The following is a 17,910-nucleotide window of genomic DNA, read 5'->3' as shown; positions in this document are numbered from 1 at the left end:
ATATTAAGACTGGTGTTGGATATAACAGTCTTCATAAATATCACCCCAGTGAATCAGGTGATGAGTACAGCTGAGAAGCCCATACAATGTCAAGGGATTCGGTCAACCATCTAATGTTTATTGGGCCATCCTACCTTGTCCTGTAGCAGATGTCAGGAAGATCAGGGTCTGGCACCTGAATTTCACCTGTCTGGTTTAAGTATGCAAGGAATGTACAGGAAGGATAAAGTTTAAGTTGGCAGACTAAAACCAGGGCAAAATGAACATAAAATTTTGCATAGCACCCAATTATTTAAAAGAAAAGAAATAAAAATTGGCATAAAAGACCGATTACCATAGTAATGTACAGGACAATGTCCTTTTCACTAGGGTATAATATATAGCAGGGGTCAGCAACCTTCAGCACTCCAGCTAAAACTACTACTCCCAGCATGCATACTTGTTCTGCTGTTGTTGGAACTCCCATGGAAGTGAATGGAACATGTTGAGAGGCTACAAGGAGATGTGAACAGAGCCTTATACTCCGAATATCATGTAATACAATATCATGCGAAGTCATACAGTAGGCGGCTATGTGAAGGGCCCAGGACATTCATGCGTCATCTCTGCTTGGAATCTTTAAGAAAGTAGGTGAAGCTGCTATTCCTTTATCAGCCACGACATGGAAGGTTGAAAAGTTACAAAAGCTGTGGTTACAATAGCTGAAAATGATGCTTTGTTGGCAGGAAATACCAGTGATTGCCATATAGCGTTAAAACTACGGTAGATGACTGAAGGTAACATTGTCACAAGTCACAGCCACTAAAGCTGAATTGTTTGAGCCCAAGGCAGCTACGCTGCGGGGATCTGGAGTTACGTTTAATTTTGCGGTCTGTATTGTTCAGTTTCTGCGTTCAGTTTAGTAGCTCGGCGTATTTTGTAACCCTAGGGAATATGAATGTGAGTAATGAAGAAAAGCAAAGATACAATAAGTAATGATTAAGAAATACGTCAAGCTGTCACATCAGGGATTGTTCTATTAATTTGTGGCAAATGTGATAAAGATAAAAGTGTGGCAAAAGAAATCCAACCGTATATTTTGTTACCCCCCCAATGCCTAGAAGTGCAACCGTTCTAATAAACCTTCCCTAATTCCTGTTCTTCATGAGGTGAGGCCCGTAATAGTCAGAACAATACTGACATATAAATGTATCATGGTAACCAGAGAGGTTATCTGCTGCAAGAGTTATTGGGTTATTAGACATTGAAAAAGAAAAACAGTTACATAGGGAGACTATAGAATATGTCTGTCTAACATGTGTAATAACATTGGACATGGACATCAGTAAGGGCTAGTTCACACGGGGGCAAAGAGGCTGATTTTTGACAGCGGATTTCGCTTCAAAATCCGCCCCTTTACAATAGTGGTCTATGTAGACTGCTAGCAGAAAAAAAAGAAGCGACATGACCTTTCTTCAGGCGTTTTCCGCCTAGAAGTGAATGGGAGGCGAAAAACCACGCGGAAAAGAACGCAAGACGCGTTTTTTTCGGCCCATTCACTTTACGGGAGGGGGAAAACAGCCTGGCATTTTTTACAAAAAAATGCTCCAAAAAACGCTACAAAAAGCACGGCAAGGTCCAAAAAAACCCTTCCCAATTAGGAATCGTTTTTTTCCGGTGCCAAAATAAGCCACACGTAATTTATGTGTGAACTAAGCCTTAAGAAGTAACAATCTATGTAAAGTCCCTTGCAGACAGCTGTGAGTTTTTCCCGGACAGCACATTGACCCATTCATGTCTATTGGCCCATGAACACAACCTTGTATTACACGGATCAGAGTGCGGACCGACAGTACGTGCTGCGAAACTCAAAACAGGTCCTATACCTGTCCGTTTTTTCAGCCGTGCTTCTGTAGCTCCTATTCATTGAATGAACGGGGCCTAGGACGAATGGCCAATGCATGGTCAGCACATGGATGACATACATGTGGCACGCGTGCCGTTCACTCACTGACGTCTCTGAGGAGATTAAAGAGGACCTTTCACCATTTTGCCCACAGGCAGTTCTATATACTGCCGGAAAGCTGACAGTGTGCTGAGTTCAGCACACTGTCAGCTTTCCCGATCTGTGCCCGGTGTGAAGAGCTTACGGTCCCGGTACCGTAGCTCTTCTATGGTCAGAAGGGCATTTCTGACAGTTAGCCAGAGACGTCCTTCTTCACAGCACAGCCAATCACGCTGTGCTGTGAGAGCCGGGAGGAACGCCCCCTCCATCTGCTCGCAGTACTCGTCCATAGACGAGCATTATCGGGGAGGGAGGGGGCGTTCCTCCCGGCTCGCACAGCGCGATTGGCTGTGCTGTGAAGAAGGACGTCTCTGACTGACTGTCAGAAACGCCCTTCTGACCATAGAAGAGTTATGGTACCGGACCGTAAGCTCTTCACACCGGGCCCAGATCGGGAAAGCCGACAGTGTGCTGAACTCAGCGCACTGTCAGTTTTCCGGCAGTATATAGAACTGCCTATGGGCAAAATGGTGAAAGGTCCTCTTTAAGGGTTAGTTTACACAGAGCTTTTTATCGAGCACAAAAAAATCTCCATGACGTTTTTGACGCAGATATTTTTTGCCTAACAGTTTTCTAAGCAGCATTTTTTATTTTTGGTTGCAGATTGCTTTTTTTGTTTGTTTTTTAACAAAATCATAATTGGCTACAAAAAGATTGGAGAATATATAGGAAACATTTATACTTTTTCTGTCTGTTCAATTCGCTCCAGGTTTTGGCTCAATAAAACACAGCAAAATATGCAACAACAAAAATACTTTTTGGCAGCATGTGGCCTCAGCTTTAAGAGTCTTTTGTTTTTTATTGCCTCCCATTCATTTAATTTGGGGGTTTGAAGATAGGACATTTTCTTTCCCGTAGCTAAAAAAAAAAAAAATCCGCCACTGACTCCCATAGAAATTGACAGCATGCAGAATCAGGCGTTGTTCAACATTGTGGTGCCTGTAAAAATAAAAAAAATGAAAAAAATCTATATGAACGTATCCAATGTTATGGCCCCATTTTGCTGAAATGCAGGAAAAAAAAAAAAAAAGAAAAAAAGAAGCCAGTTTAAGTGAATGAGATTTGGGCTAATCCCTTCCATATGTTGCAGGGAAAAAAAAGCCGTGGAAAACAGTGTGTCATTTTCACCTGTGGAGAAGCAAGTTATAGATTTAGTAAAGGAATAAAAAACAGCTGAGAAAAATGCAGGAAAAACAATGAAAAATGCTGTGAAAAAAAGTCTCCCAAAGGGGTTTTTTTTTTTGGTGTGGGGTCTACATGGGGTCTTTAGCCTAAAGGTGGCTTTACACACCACTTTTTTTTTTTTTGCTAAACAACTACGTGCAATTTATAACGAGGACCTTTCACCCCCTGGGGCACATGCGGTTTTATACACTGATAGAAAGCCAACAGTGCGCTGAATTCAATTCACTTTCAGAGGTGTTTCTGACAGTCTGTCAGGAACACCCTTCCTCACAGCAGCGGCTATTGCGCTGTACTGTGAGAGCGGTGAAGAACGCCCCCTCCCCTCCTGATAGTACTCGTCCATAGACAAGCACGGGGGGAGGGCGTTCCTCACCGCTCAGCGTCATGGCTGGGCAGTAAGCAACGCCCCCTCTTACAGTACAGCGCAATAGAGGGTACTCTGAAGAAGGGCGCTCCTGACTGTCAGAAACACCCTTCTGACAGTGAAGAGCTACAGTAACGGCACCAACAGCTCTTCACTTGGGGCACAGAATGTGAAAGCTGATAGCGCACTGTCTGCTTTGTAGTGGTATTACACCGCATGTGCCCCAGGAGGTGAAAGGTCATCTTTAACTGCAGTAAATAAGAGTAGCTCATAGTACTAGGCTTTTCAGCTGTATGTTAACCACCATCAGGTCTTATTCACATGTCCACATTTCATATACATATGCCATCTGCATCTTTTGTGGATGGCGTACATATCCATTCACTTTAACCACTTAGCGACCCTTGACGTAACTGTACGTCATGGGTCGCATGGGGATGTATGGAGCGAGCTCACACGCTGAGCTCGCTCCATACACGGCAGATGCCGGCTGTATAATACAGCCAGGACCTGCCAATAACAGCAGCGTTCGGTGCCCGAGCCGATCGCTGCTGTTAACCCTTTACACACTGCGGTCAAACGTGACCGCAGTGTGTAAACGGCGCCGGCGGCATGGGCGCCGCCATGTTTTGCCGATCGCCGCCCTCCTGAACGTCACATGAGGGCGGTGATCGGTTGCTATGACAGCCGGAAGCCTATTGAAGGCTTCCAGGCTTGTCTCTGCACTAGATCTATTAGACGATGCCAGAGGCCTCGTCTAATAGAAGTGCTGCGATTTTCCTATTCACTGCAATACTGTAGTATTGCAGTGAATAGTATGAGCGATCAGACCCCCTAGGTTTCAAGGTACCTAAGGGGTCTGATCATAAATGTAACAGAAGAAAAAAAAAAGTTTTTAAAAGTATTAAAAAAATAAAAAAAATATAAAAGTTCAAATCACCCCCCTTTCCCTAGATTAGCTATAAAAGTAATTAAAGAACATTAAACATAAACATATTAGGTATCCCCGCGCTCCAAAATGCCCGAACTATTAGAATATTAAAACATTTATCCCGTACTGCGAACAACGTAGCGGCAAAAAAAATAAAAACAGCCAAAAAGCGTTTTTTTCAACACTTTGCCTCCTATAAAAAATTGAATAAAAAGTGATCAAACCATCAGATCTTTCCCCAAATGGTATCAATAGAAACGTCATCTTGTCCCGCATAAAAAGACACCACAACCAGCTCCATACATGGAAATATGAAAAAGTTACAGGTGTTAGAACATGATGACACAAATTTTTTTTTCTATTTTGCAAAGTTTATCATTTTTTTAAAAGTATCAAAACATTTCAAATACTATATAAATTTGGTATCACCGCGTTTGTACTGACACGTAGAACACAGGTAACATGTCATTTGTACCAAACAGTGAACGCTGTAAAAATTAAACCCATAAGAAAATGGCGCAAATGCATTTTTTCTCCAATTGCACCTCATTCTGAATTTTTTTTCCAGCTTCCCAGTACATTGCACAGCATATTGAATGATGCCATTACAAAGTACAATTTGTCCCGCAAACAATAAGCTATCATGTGACTCTGTGAACTGAAAAATGAAAAAGTTATGGCTCTTGAAATGTGAGGAGGAAAAAACGAAAATGCGAAACCAAAAAATGGCCTGGTCCTTAAGGGGTTAAAGTACTAGGTCTCTAGTGATAGCTGGTGAGGACTGGGCACAGTACTTCCGGTTTCGTATCAATGTGACCCATCTGTCTTGGCTTTTGGCTATCATAGCCCCAGAGATGAAGTTCTGGTCGACTTTCTTTATATTATCTTGGCAGGATGGAACATCTGAAGGTTTCCATATATAAGCTATAACTGTAATGGTGGAGGTGATAATGTGATATATAGCAGCCTTTTAATGACTCTGCTTTCATCTCAGAACGGTCCACGTACCAAAACTGAAACTTAGACCAGCTAGGAGCAGGTCGGAAAATTGACAAAGCAGCATACTTTTTGGCACATAATTATACCAGTTTCTGGCGTAAACTAAGTTTCCAAATTTCGGCCCATGTCTGAAACAACATTGTGCAATCCAGATACTCCATAGACATGCAGACGTACCAGCACATACATACAACTGACCATCACAGGCAAGTCTCCACTGCCCAATAAATCCCACAAAATTTCATATTTTTATTTTGTCTCCATCAAAAATTAAACCATCCATGGTTGAAGGAATACAACGCAACATAAAATGCATAGAGGGGGAAAAAAAGCATAAATAAACATAAAAAAGTAATACAATGGCAGCCAGAAATGTGAACAGAAGACACTGAAAACAAATGGAAAATGGTTGAGAACAGCGAGTATTTCACACATCATTAACAGTTTTACCAGATGGTGTCTATTGTTCTTTATGGTTAGCAAGCACAAACCCATTTCACAAGGATTAAAACATCTGTAGTGCGATTCCTTGAAGTCTGCATGCTCCCAATGGTAGGAACATAGTACCTTTACTGTAAAGGGAGTCCATCAGCAACCGTTCCGTTTCACTAAAGCCAGTGCAAAGCTTTACAAGCACACTGTGTGTCCCTGAACATCCAGATCCTGAGGTCCAAATGCCTAAAAAAATGAACTTTGATGTCATATGCATTAGCTGCAGTTGGCAATAGCACACCAGCAAGCCAAGCAAGTGCTCAGGGCCGCCAAGCAAGTGCTCAGGGCCGCCAAGCTCAACCCTGTCTGTACCATTTCCCATGGTCTTGATTGACATCTACACTGTGGCTTGACATCATAGACTTTCTCAATGAAATGTTGTGTATACGCTGTGCATATCCAAGACTGCACATGCATAATACATTCCCTTCTGTAAGTATTGACACGTATACTGCATTCGCATCAAATCCATGAATATTACACCTGCAAGAGGAGGCATGTACTGAGCATCGGCAGTCATGGAATCTTACTTTGTATATGCAAGATTCTCAATCTCACACAGCAGCTCTGGAAATGTCAATCAAAACCAGGATGGGAAGGCATAAGCATGTGCTGAACTTGGCGCTGCTCATCACTTAGTTTTCTGGACTACTACTACTACTGGACTTTCATTCTAGGACGCAAAGTATGCTTACCCGGGGCTTGCATCCATTAAATAGGGAGGAAGGTGGTGACAGACTCACTTTAATAATTAATAAAATCCTTAAAAAAACAACCGGACGTAAGAGATTATAATCCAGTAATCCACAGATTGCATAAATTAAACTGAAAATTATTTTGTCGATGTGAAGCATAAAAGGCACAATGCTTATTATAATACCATTTTTCAGAGTCAGGAGTGGAAACAATGCAATGTTCTTGTATGTAAAATAAGATTTCAATCTCACTCTATACATCCTGAAGAAGTCTCTGGTAAATTCCAATCTTCACCGTCCACACTAAATCAGTTCAACCAGTCAAATCAAGTGCGCTCATTTTGGCCTCCGAGCGTCACCCACTCAGACACATACAGCAGAAAAATACTTTAATATCGAGTCCTTAGGTCCATACCCATGGAACGCATTGAGACTGTGCCATGATATTTCAGTTCCCGGTAAACATACATGTGTTCTGTAGCATGTTGTAATGATGTACGGTAATGCACAATTCTATTTGGATGAGATTTTCAGGGCCAATTTTTCAACAAGGGCGTTGTGATCCAACCCAATGCTTGCAAGCAGCCCCCCTTCATTTCCATCCGATCCTGTATAAACTATTTCTTCTCCTTTAAGATTAGTCATTTGGCCACCCAGAGCACTCAGGATGGCATTTCCAGCACAAATGTCCCACTTCTTGATGTAGGTGTTGTGAATATAAACATCGGCACTTTCTTGTTCATTGCTCGTCATGTCAAGCAGCGAAAGAACTTTGTACCCTGTAAAAAATATTACATAACAGAAATTATTAGTCTATGTTCAAACGCAGAGAAATGTAAAAGCTTGAAATATGTTATGTGCAGATATCTTCCCTGACATGCACTTAAGTATAAAAACAGGGAAAAACTTAAGGCTACATTCAGTGTCGGAGTCTCCAAAGGATGATGGACCCCACTGTAGTCAATGGTGTTCTTCAGGCTCCATAGGTATCTGCTATTTTAGAGGTCCGCTTATTTGATTTGTGTTCCTCCAACAGACCAGAACAACAGACTGCCCAATGCAGATGTGAACTTATTTTGATAAGAAAACAACTCGGTTGCCTATATCTCTATTTATAAGGCAATTTTTAATTTTACATGAAATTCCTAGGGCTACCTGCTCCTGGAAAGCTAAATAAAAAGATTATATATATATATATATATATATATATATATATATACACACACACACACCATACTTCATCTCAATCATGTAGTCTAGGAAGGACACAGGTGCCTCTAGTATTTCAGCTCCTGCTGTAAGCATGGATTCTTCCTTACACATCTCTACGGTTTGCCAGAAGCATAAGCTGGACAATAGAATTAAGGCAATACTTAGAAAATGTCATGACCAACCTGCTTTGGGCCTCAAGGACAATTTTTTTTTTTTTTTAGAGTTATAGCTTGGGTGTGTGGCACATCACTGTGGTAGGAAAATGGCACGTGCTCCCTTTAGCCTACTTTTTTTCAATGCCAGAAGACCCCTAAGACTAAAGACATGTAGAGTTTTTGTTGCAGATTTTGCTTTGGTTTTTGAGCCAAAGCCAGGAGTGGGTGAACATGGAATGGAAAATATAAAAGAAAGGACTTCAAAAGCTCTTTCCTTTTGAACTCACTCCTGGCTTCGGCTTTAGAACTGAAGGAAAAAAAACAAAAAGCGAATAAAAAAAAAAACAAAAAACAACTTTTGCTGTATCAGACCGATGTTTTTTAAACGAGTGCTGATCAGCGACAATCTGCACCGGTCAGTGCTTATTCTGCACTAATGTATTACACAGCAAATGCAGAGCACATGCAGTAGAATAATTGCTTAAAGGGGTATTCCCATCTACATAATTATTTTTTAATTTGTAGATAATTAAAAGTTAAACATTTTTGCGAATGTAAGTAATTAAAAATTCTGCAGAGTTTTAAAGATTTTCTCTAACTTTCTTAGTGGTGACAGTCTGTTATCTTGATCGGTTGCCATGAATACGACCACTAATGCAGAAACTTTCTAAGGTCAGAAAATCAGCCATGATTTCTTTATTGTGGCCAGGATATCTTCTCATACATGTAGTATCCCTGCCCGATAACTCAGGTACAATAAGAAAATCATGGCTGGATTCCTGACAAGTCCCAGACCATAGAAAGTTTCTGCTTTGGTGGTCGTATCCATTGGCAACTGATGAAGATAACAGACTGTCACCACTAAGAAAGTTAGAGAAAATCTTTAAAACTCTGCAGAATTTTTACTTATATTTGCAAAAATGTTTAACTTTTAATTACCGTATTTTTCGGACTATAAGGCGCACCGGACTATAAGGCGCACCTGCAAAAAATGCCTGCTAAGGCATCTAGGTTCATATATAAGGCGCACCAGGCTATAAGGCGCACCATATAGGGTGCGATTATAGGATGCACCAGATTATAAGATGTGCTGAATTATAAGACGCTGTACATTGGATATTGAATGAAGCACAGTTATGTCACTGGGCTGCTGAACACAGAGCTGTACATATCACAGCTTCTGTATACGGTGGCCGTAGTGCTCAAACCATTTACAGCAGGGGTGCTCACACTTGTATAGGGGTTGAGCTACTTATAAATTGACCATTTTAAAATTATCTACTGTGTGGGCAGAGGCTTGGGCTGCTGTGTGAGCGGGGCCCACAAGTTTACCAAAACTGGGCGGGGCTTAACACGTCTTAGGGGCAGGGCCTGCTCTGATGCAGACGTTCTGATTGGCTCATAGCACTGCCCGGGCACCCAGCACAGAGCCAACACCACTGCCAGTAATGCCGGTGCCCTCAGCACAGACCCCCACAGACCTCCTGCCCGCGGCTGCCTGGAGAGCGGGGAAGGCAACATCCCCCAGAGCTGCTACTGCTTCTGTTCTGTGTGAGACACAGGGGACAGAAGCAGCAGCAGCTCCGGGGGATGATGCGCTCCCAGCTCTCCAGTGTGACACAAACTAGGCGGGGCTGCGGCCCAGGCCCTGCCCACACAACAGACTGCTGTGAAGAACACGTAAGGCAGCGAGGGGGCGTGGCCAGCAGCCAACATGGCCGGACGCTGTCCTAACATCGTGCCACAGAGTGCAGCAGTCACACAGCGGTCACTTCGGCGTGGTGGAGAGACCAGCGACAGCACGACCGGGACCCAACCAGTTGTATTGGGGAAGAGACAGCTTCAAATTGAGTTTCTGCAACTCTCATTAGAGGTAGGACAGATCCATATATAAGGCGCACTGGACTATAAGGCGCACTTGCAATTTCTGAGAAAATTCTAGTATTTTATGTGCGCCTTATAGTCCGGAAAATACGGTATCTACAAATATAGATATGATTATGTACATGGGAATACTCCTTTAAGTAATTGTTCCCCTCCACCGCATTTTTTTCACTGTCCAGGTGAAGACTGGCTTCTTCAATGTAAGGATGGTAAATCTGTGGAATAGCCTACCCTAGGAGCTGGTTACAGCAACAACAGCTGACTGTTTCTTACAGCAAAATTGCATTGATGCTAATGGAAACGTTACAGAATAATTATTTCTTTTAGCCACGCCATTTCCAATTTCCTGGCTGAACTTGATGGACATAAGTCTTTATTCAACCATTCTAACTATATAATGTTAGCTGCTGAGCTGCCAGCGAACAATGGGTTCTTACTCTACCAATGAATGAGCAAGTGCTTGCTCCCTGGATGATCAGACGCACTATTAGACAAGGCTATTATCAGTAGCAAGCATTCCTAGGACCGCTCATTGCCTAGAATAGCCCAATATATCTGGCTAACAGTAAGTTCACTGACGTTTTGCAGGCAGTTTTTTGAGGTGGCATCTGCCTCAAAAATGCCTCCCAACTCTCCCACTCATTTTAATGAGAGTTATGCAGTTTTTCTTTACCTCTAGCTGATTTTTTTTCATTGAAATGTATGGAAGAATTGGGAGGCATTACTTAAGGCAGATGGAGCTTCAAAATCCACCTGCAGAAAACACAGTACAAGCTTCATCTAAAAGGGCCACAAGCCAGATAATGACAGACAGATTGAGGGATGTAAAAAATTTTCTTGTGTCAGAATTTTACATCAATGGGAGAGTCTTGTAAGGGGATAGTCTTCATTTAGCATGGACAGCTTTCGATATCTAGGCAACGGTTGTAAGGATGCAAATGTCTGAAGAAAGACCTTAAAAAGGGGTTGGATCAAATTAATAATTTAGAAGCAAACCACGAGATAGATGACTGCTTGCTGATGGCTGGGGCTCACACCAATCCTGTTCTCTATATAAATGCAGCAGTAGCTGATAATGTGGTAATATTTACAGCAATCTCTATCTTGTTGGCATGTGTGCACATACCTGCCCCTCCAGCAGCTATAGTTTTGGTCTGGTTGCCAAAAGTTCGAAGGATCACTTCTTTCACTGCCCCCGAATGGCTTCGGGAAAAAATGACAGTAGGCGTTTTCTCGTTGTAAGATGCACGTCTCTTTGTATTTGAGCCACCGTCCACCATAGCCCAAGCTAGAACAGGAAATGAGGAAAAATAGTTGAGATTTAAGAAATGTATCATTTGCACATAACATACAAAGTGGCTTTAAGGTCAAGGCTGTGGAGTCAGTAGGATAAACCACCGACTCCTACGTTTCTGCGTACCAACTGCTTCATGAATGGCCAAGCTATGGTCAGTCAGGAGCAGAAAAGCAACAAACTATGCAGCTAATTCATTATACAACATTACAAACTCTATAGCTAAATAGAAATTAATTTTATTTTGAAACTGGTATCTTATGCTACGGTCACACCTGCGCTCGGATTTCCATTCTTTGGGTCCGCTAGGGACCTGAAAAACGGAAACCTAATCCACTTAGAAAGGGGTTACCCGCAGACCCCATAGACTATAATAGGGTTTGCCAGGTTTCCATCCAAAAAGAGAGAGAAAAGTCCGGCTTGCACAGTCCTCCCCACATTTTGGTACTTTTGATTCAGGCAGCATCGATGCAGAGAGAGTATTTATATAGGACAGGATAATGAAACCAGCCAATGTAAATAAAAGTTTGCCGCACTAGCACATACATTGCATGTGTTTTGGTAATTGTCTAGTCTAGTATTAGATAAAACGGGACTGCTTTCCTTTTCAACAGCGCCACACCTGTCCTTGGACTGTGTCTGGTATTACATTTCAGGCTCCTTTACTACCTTGCAACCAAATCCAAAGTTGAGGGTGAATGCCAGTCTTCATAAATCTCCACATTAATCTACACATTAGGGAGAGTGTGTGCCTACATAGGCGTACGGAGACTTACAAGTCATTCCTGCTCCGCTAGGGATTCTGGGTAAAAAATATGCAAATCTATTCTCCAGGATGTAATTAGAACAGTACCTCTGTATGCTGCCCTCTAGGGACAGCCCCCTTAACATCATGCGTGACTCCGTTAAAAAGCCTACTGACATGATGCAGAGTTTATTTCTATTCCAAAAGGAACAGATTCCAAACTATGGACAGCGCTGTTTCGGTCTTTTGGACCTCCTCAGCATAGCGCAGCGATACTGATTAGTAATGATGTAACCGTGTTGCTATAAAGCTCTATATAAGCTTTAGTCCACACTTCGGCAACATAAAGCATTTTGATATGTAAATATCCACATTCTACATTTTCAATAATGATCATTGTTACACATAACAATTAAATTAAAAAACACAACTCACCAGTATACCCTGTGAAAGGTTTATGTATTACACCTATAATTGGTTTTCCATTGACAGCAACACACACCATTGTAGTAACATAATTTACGAGATTCTCTAGAAAAAAATAAAAAGTATAAAATCCAAGTAAATTACAAGTTTTGTTAAAGTACCACAAGCTCCATATATGTAGTATTTACTAACTTGCTTACATAGTGCAATAAAAGCACTTCCTAGTAGTCAGCAATACCCCACCCCTTAAATTACTCACATTGCAAGCCAATCTGACCCATCCTTAGGCCAGGTTCACACAGAGGAATTTGGAGCCGAATTTCAGGCAGTCTTCTGGAGCAGATTCCTCTACATATTAAAGCCCCGTGGAACCTGCGGCACAAAGCAGAACTTTGGCTTTCCACTGCAGGATTGCTTGCTGATCAGCCTCAGACACAATGGGGCTAGTCAGCGTGAGACTCATGCCACAGCCACAAGTGTGGTGGAATTACTCTCATAGTCAGTTCCTCTGTGTGAACAGCCCTTTACTCTTCAAATGAGGTCACATTCATGCATACACGTGAGTGATTGTAACTGTAAACAAAGATAGGGAACACCGTTTTTTCATCACCTGTCAGGTATATGCTGACAGTCCTGGACCTATCAAAGGTCCCCAGGGCTATAGTGTAGTAATGCCAGCTACAGGCACAGGCAGTAATGTAATGTCAGACCAGTATACAACGTTACATTAAAGTTTAACGCAATTAGGAGTATAAAAAAAGAAAAACCTTAAAAAACATAGCAATTAAAATTTATGCTTCAAAAAAAGTCACAAAAAAGAGAAAAAAAACAGATCACTTAAAAGGGTGCTAATGTTTCGGCAACTGTGCAGTAGTAGATATAGGGGTATGCAAAGTATGCATAATGGTATAGGGTAAAAAAAAAAAAAATTACATATGAAATATGTGTATGTATATATATTCCTATATATAGTCCTTAACGGGTTAATTAAAGAGGACCGTTCACCACCACTACCAAATTCAAGTTCATAACATTTGTTAATAGGTGCTTCTCCACTGATTTCAGCGCAGTTACAATTTTCACTCTAGCCCTCACCATTCCTGAGAAACAAGAGCAGTTACTTTTGGTACTTGATGTGCTAGTTAAGCTGTGAAAGGTCAGAAGGGCGGTGTCAGGCAGGGGGTGTAATTCAGAGCTCCAATCAGAGGCAGTCAGTGTCAGAGCTCAGAATAACACCCCTTGTCTGCTCTTGCCTGACACCGCCCTCCTGACAGTGCAGAGCCTAAATAGCATATCAGGGACTGAAACTAACAGCACCTATTGCTCAGGAACGGTGGGGGCTAGAGAAAAAATTCCAACTGTGCCAGAATCAGAGGAGCAGCAATTATTAATTGATGTAAAGGGCTGGATATGTTGGAGTGGTGTATAATATCATTGGACCTACCTATAAACCACAACCCAATAAAGGGGTTTCCAAGAGTTGTTATAGAAAACCTATCCTTAGGGGTGAAGCAGCATTACTCCAGCTTGGCCACTTCACAGTGTATGAAACTGTGTGCTTCCGACACTGTACACTGTATAGATGTGGCAGCTGCAGCAGCTGATCAGCGGGGGTACCAGACCACCACAACCTGATATTGACGACTTATCCTAAAGAGAAAGCCATCAATATCAATTCTTTGACAACCCTTTAAATGAAACACACACCTGTATACTCCTGCGTTGCATCCAATGGGTCTATCCATATAGTAATACTTTCCGAAGGGACCAATTTTGGATTCTTCACAATTTCTTTTATCTCATTGGGTATCACATGATCCCAGTAGATTCCCTCTTTGTCATCTTCACCGAGATGCTCCTCAGAATTTACCTGAAGAAAAATAAGATGAACGTTATCAGATAGTAAAAGTGACAGTGCCAAGTATTCCCTTAGTATATGAAAAAATACATCTGTGAACCTCTCCATATACTTATATTTGTTCGCCAGGCAAGCATGCTTATACGTTTTCCCGAATCCTGAATGAAGAAAGATGAACACATGAGTAGCCACTTCACCATTCATTATATGTCTGAGGAGGTGGCCATAACGCATCTCACAAGGTGGGATCGGGGGTCAGGGACTTGTGTTCTAGAAATAACTATACACCTAGAGGTGGGACAGTATCTACAAGGTATTTATGGCATATTATGTGGATATGCCATATATTTCTAAGATGGGAATAATACTCCTTTAAGAAGATGAGCGGGCTGCCACTGTAAATAGTTTATAATAATAGAATAGCTGATGTGTTCATCTTGTTGCCACAAATTTAAGGAATTAATTAATAGGATTTACTTACTCAGCAAGCACAAGTCACAAACACGTTAGTGAAACCAGCTCTGGAGCAAAAGCAGAATAAAACTTTTCTAGATTCTGACATCACAACCATTGAATCTAAGGAGCTAAATGGCGAACACTGACTATTAAAGCTCCCCCGGGTCTGCCATCTTTGTACGTCTATCAAAAATTATTGCACTTTATTATACAAGTGATCAAACTCCTACATGGTCAAGTCTCCTCGGAAGACAAATCTAAACGAAAAAAGTTAACGTGTCAGAAAAATGTTTAGAAAGGGGAAAACCCCCCCCCCACAAAATAACTCCCCCCCCCCCCCCCCAATTAAAATGCTTTATTATGTCAAAAAGTGAAGTAAATATAATTGATATTGATGTGTCTATAATGGCCTGAACTACAAATTTAACACACCCACACAAAATGCCATTAATAATATATATAAAGGAAATGATAGAATTGCTATTTACGGTAAATATGACAATGAATGACAGCAAGCAGCGATCTAGGCAACCATGAGGAATTGCAGAAACTGAACAATCCCTTTTCACTTATTTCAGTACAATCATGTGACTAAAACATACATGACACTGATCCCTAGTATAAAACGCAGTGATACTTCTGTATCTGTATGCCAGGTTTACAGTTTCTGGCTGGATCTGATAAGACTCCATAGAGGGTAGCTCTTCAGGCCACCCTTAGCCCCTTGCTGCCATGAGAATCATTTGGCATGCTGTGTGGTCGGGTGATCATTCCACTGTCAAATCTCTTAGTTGCTGTGGTTCCTACTAACCATCTAAGGGGTTAACTTAGCCTATCATGGCTCTCCTGTTCTACTCTGTTCAATAGCCCAAAATGGTACCATTGAAAAGGGACAACTCATCACGTACAACACAGGCCCTCACACAGCTGTGTCATGGAAAATAAAAACTGTATAGTCCCCTAAATATGACCAATATGCAAGAAGGGTCCACGGCACTGCCCCGTAAGGTTTTCAATGCTTCATTGTGGGGCACAAAAGCCCATTCAGTACAGAGGCCTTCCTCAAGCTGTGAATGTGGATATACCGTATCTCAGAACCTGGCAACACAAAACTATTTATTATATTTGTCTGGAAATTGTTTTTGATTTGTCAAATCAAAGTAATAAAAAAAAAACCCGTCCCCCTATAGCTTCTAAAAAACCTCAAAACAACATCTGTAATGCTGATGGGACCTTTCTGTTAGATTCTGCCCTGACTGTAATATTACTTGCCAGTGCATCCCATGGCATCCCCCTGCCCAGCCACTTTGTAACAATCCCATAAGGAAGTGATATTCTGCGGGAGACAACCCCAAATATCCTGTAATAGGTCATTGGCTTCTATTCAGCTGTAAAAACCATTGATTGAAATAGACATTGTGTAATGCCTCATTTCATCTATGGTGGCGCTGTAGACAAACTGAATTTACTGACTTGTTACACAGATTACAGCAGATTATGGGGGGAACACTCTGCCATTAGCTTATTATCATACAATGATTACAAGGGATGTACAACTGGTACCCATCTGCCCGATCATGGCACATTAAGCATATCTGCTACAAAAGGCTCAGGGCCATATTTGTGTTGTTCTGCTCCGTTATAGACGTACAACAATACATGTAACAGGCAATGGGACAGATTTATTACACGTCAGTTTTCTGGTGTACAAGTTATAAAATGTTGCAATTTTTTTGGCATAAAAACCCCACCTGTGCAAACTATTTGTGACATTCTCTGCTTCATACTATTGTGCCAAGGTTTCTCGTCAGACTTAAAGGGTCGTGCAAGACTTTGAAAACATGTCACTTCCTGAGAATAAGAAAGCAGCCATCTTATCCGTTGGTCATTAGACAATGCCACTTCTTTGTCCCATTAAAATGAATGGGATTGAGCCGCAACATGGACACGTGACCAATGGACAGAATGTCACTTCCTGGGAAGAAGAAAGCAGCCATGTTTTGGAAGTCCTGCACAACCCCTTTCAGGTATACATTGTACAGCGGCACCCCATTACAAGATTTGCACAGTTATAAGCCCCACGGTTTCTCACGCCGCCCCTGCAAGGCACTACAGTGTACTACAATTTCTGAACGCCGAGGTATACTGGTTGTATATGGCACAGACTGACTCGCAGGCTTTATGCAGGGCAGCTGTTAGCACAGGACCCCACAGCACTGCCGGATCTACAGAGTACATACATACCAGCCAATCAGATCGCGGCTCTCATAGTTGAAATTCGAGTTAGATAAAAAGAAGTGATCTGATTGGATGGGAAGCCCCGTATGTCATGGTATAAGCTATGACGTCACCTCGCCCTGTTCATACTCACTTGCACCCCCGGGAAGGAGTTCTTGATGAGATTCGCCATCTTCTTGTTAGACAGCAGGTCCCCTTGGGTCATCATCTCGTCTGCCCCCTCCCGGGTCTTGCCCTTCGAGTTCTCGTTCAGCTTGTTACTCTCCCGCACAGTCTTCACCTCCACACCGCCCAACTCCGCAGCCCGCACCGCCACAGCCAGCAGCTCCCGCAGGTCCACCATGTCCCCCGTCCGCTCCCCCAGGAGGAAGGTGGAGAAGCGCCAGGTGAGGAACCCCGAGTACACATGGTAGAGCACTCCCAGTCCGAGCAGACAGAACACCCCGATGCCCAGGGGGGACAGGCGAATACCCATAGGCGCCATGTCTGTGAGAAGAGGACGCAGCCGGGGCACGGGCGGCTTCTGCTGGCTATATGACGTCACGGCTTCAGCGTCTCATTCTACACCGCGTCCCCGCAGCCTCCGTGCAAACGTCTGCAAGTTACGGCCTGCGCCTTCCTGTGTGCTCCAATGTCTCCACCGGCGGAGCGCCACCTGGAGGAGGCACAGCGCACTACATCCGGGTCATGAGGGGGCTCTGTGTGTGGCAGCGGCGGCGATAACACGTAGGCTGTGCAGTGCACACGTTGGCTGTACGGCAGGACTGCCCTCACCACACCTTAGTGTAGGGAAAAGCCCACCAGTAGTTGGGTGACACCTGATGTGACGTCATCACTGCTACATAAGGGCTGTTCTGCTAATTTCCCTATAGTCCTAAAGGGTTATGTGAAATGTAAGTGTAGGGGAGGGCTAGGGTTACACTAATGAAAGT

At 42.6% G+C, this 17,910-nt stretch overlaps 1 protein-coding gene across 1 annotated transcript; it reads right to left on the bottom strand.

The window, feature by feature from the left end:
- Positions 1-5,759: 5,759 nt before the first annotated feature.
- On the bottom strand, positions 5,760-17,647 carry BPNT2 (3'(2'), 5'-bisphosphate nucleotidase 2). Its single transcript, XM_075270487.1, has 5 exons — positions 17,112-17,647; positions 14,134-14,296; positions 12,436-12,531; positions 11,088-11,249; positions 5,760-7,489 (listed from the first exon to the last, which is right to left on the bottom strand). The coding sequence occupies exons 1-5, from the start codon at positions 17,460-17,462 to the stop codon at positions 7,224-7,226; spliced, it is 1,038 nt and encodes a 345-aa protein (XP_075126588.1). The 5' UTR covers positions 17,463-17,647; the 3' UTR covers positions 5,760-7,223.
- Between the last annotated feature and the right edge of the window lie 263 nt (positions 17,648-17,910).

The sequence above is a fragment of the Leptodactylus fuscus genome, chromosome 4 (assembly GCF_031893055.1).
Source record: "Leptodactylus fuscus isolate aLepFus1 chromosome 4, aLepFus1.hap2, whole genome shotgun sequence".
Lineage (NCBI taxonomy): Eukaryota > Metazoa > Chordata > Amphibia > Anura > Leptodactylidae > Leptodactylus > Leptodactylus fuscus.
Note: the sequence above shows the minus strand (reverse complement) of the source record. Positions and strands in the feature narration are given on the sequence as shown.

What these genes read in the sequence shown, in the direction of transcription:
- BPNT2 (XM_075270487.1), bottom strand. Translation starts at nt 17,462, where the DNA reads ATGGCGCCTATGGGTATTCGCCTGTCCCCCCTGGGCATCGGGGTGTTC. An exon ending in ACCTTTCACAGGGTATACTG is followed by an intron (nt 11,250 to 12,435) that starts GTGAGTTGTGTT and finishes TTCCTGTTCTAG; the next exon opens with CTTGGGCTATGGTGGACGGT. An exon ending in TATAGCTGCTGGAGGGGCAG is followed by an intron (nt 7,490 to 11,087) that starts GTATGTGCACAC and finishes TATTTTTTACAG; the next exon opens with GGTACAAAGTTCTTTCGCTG.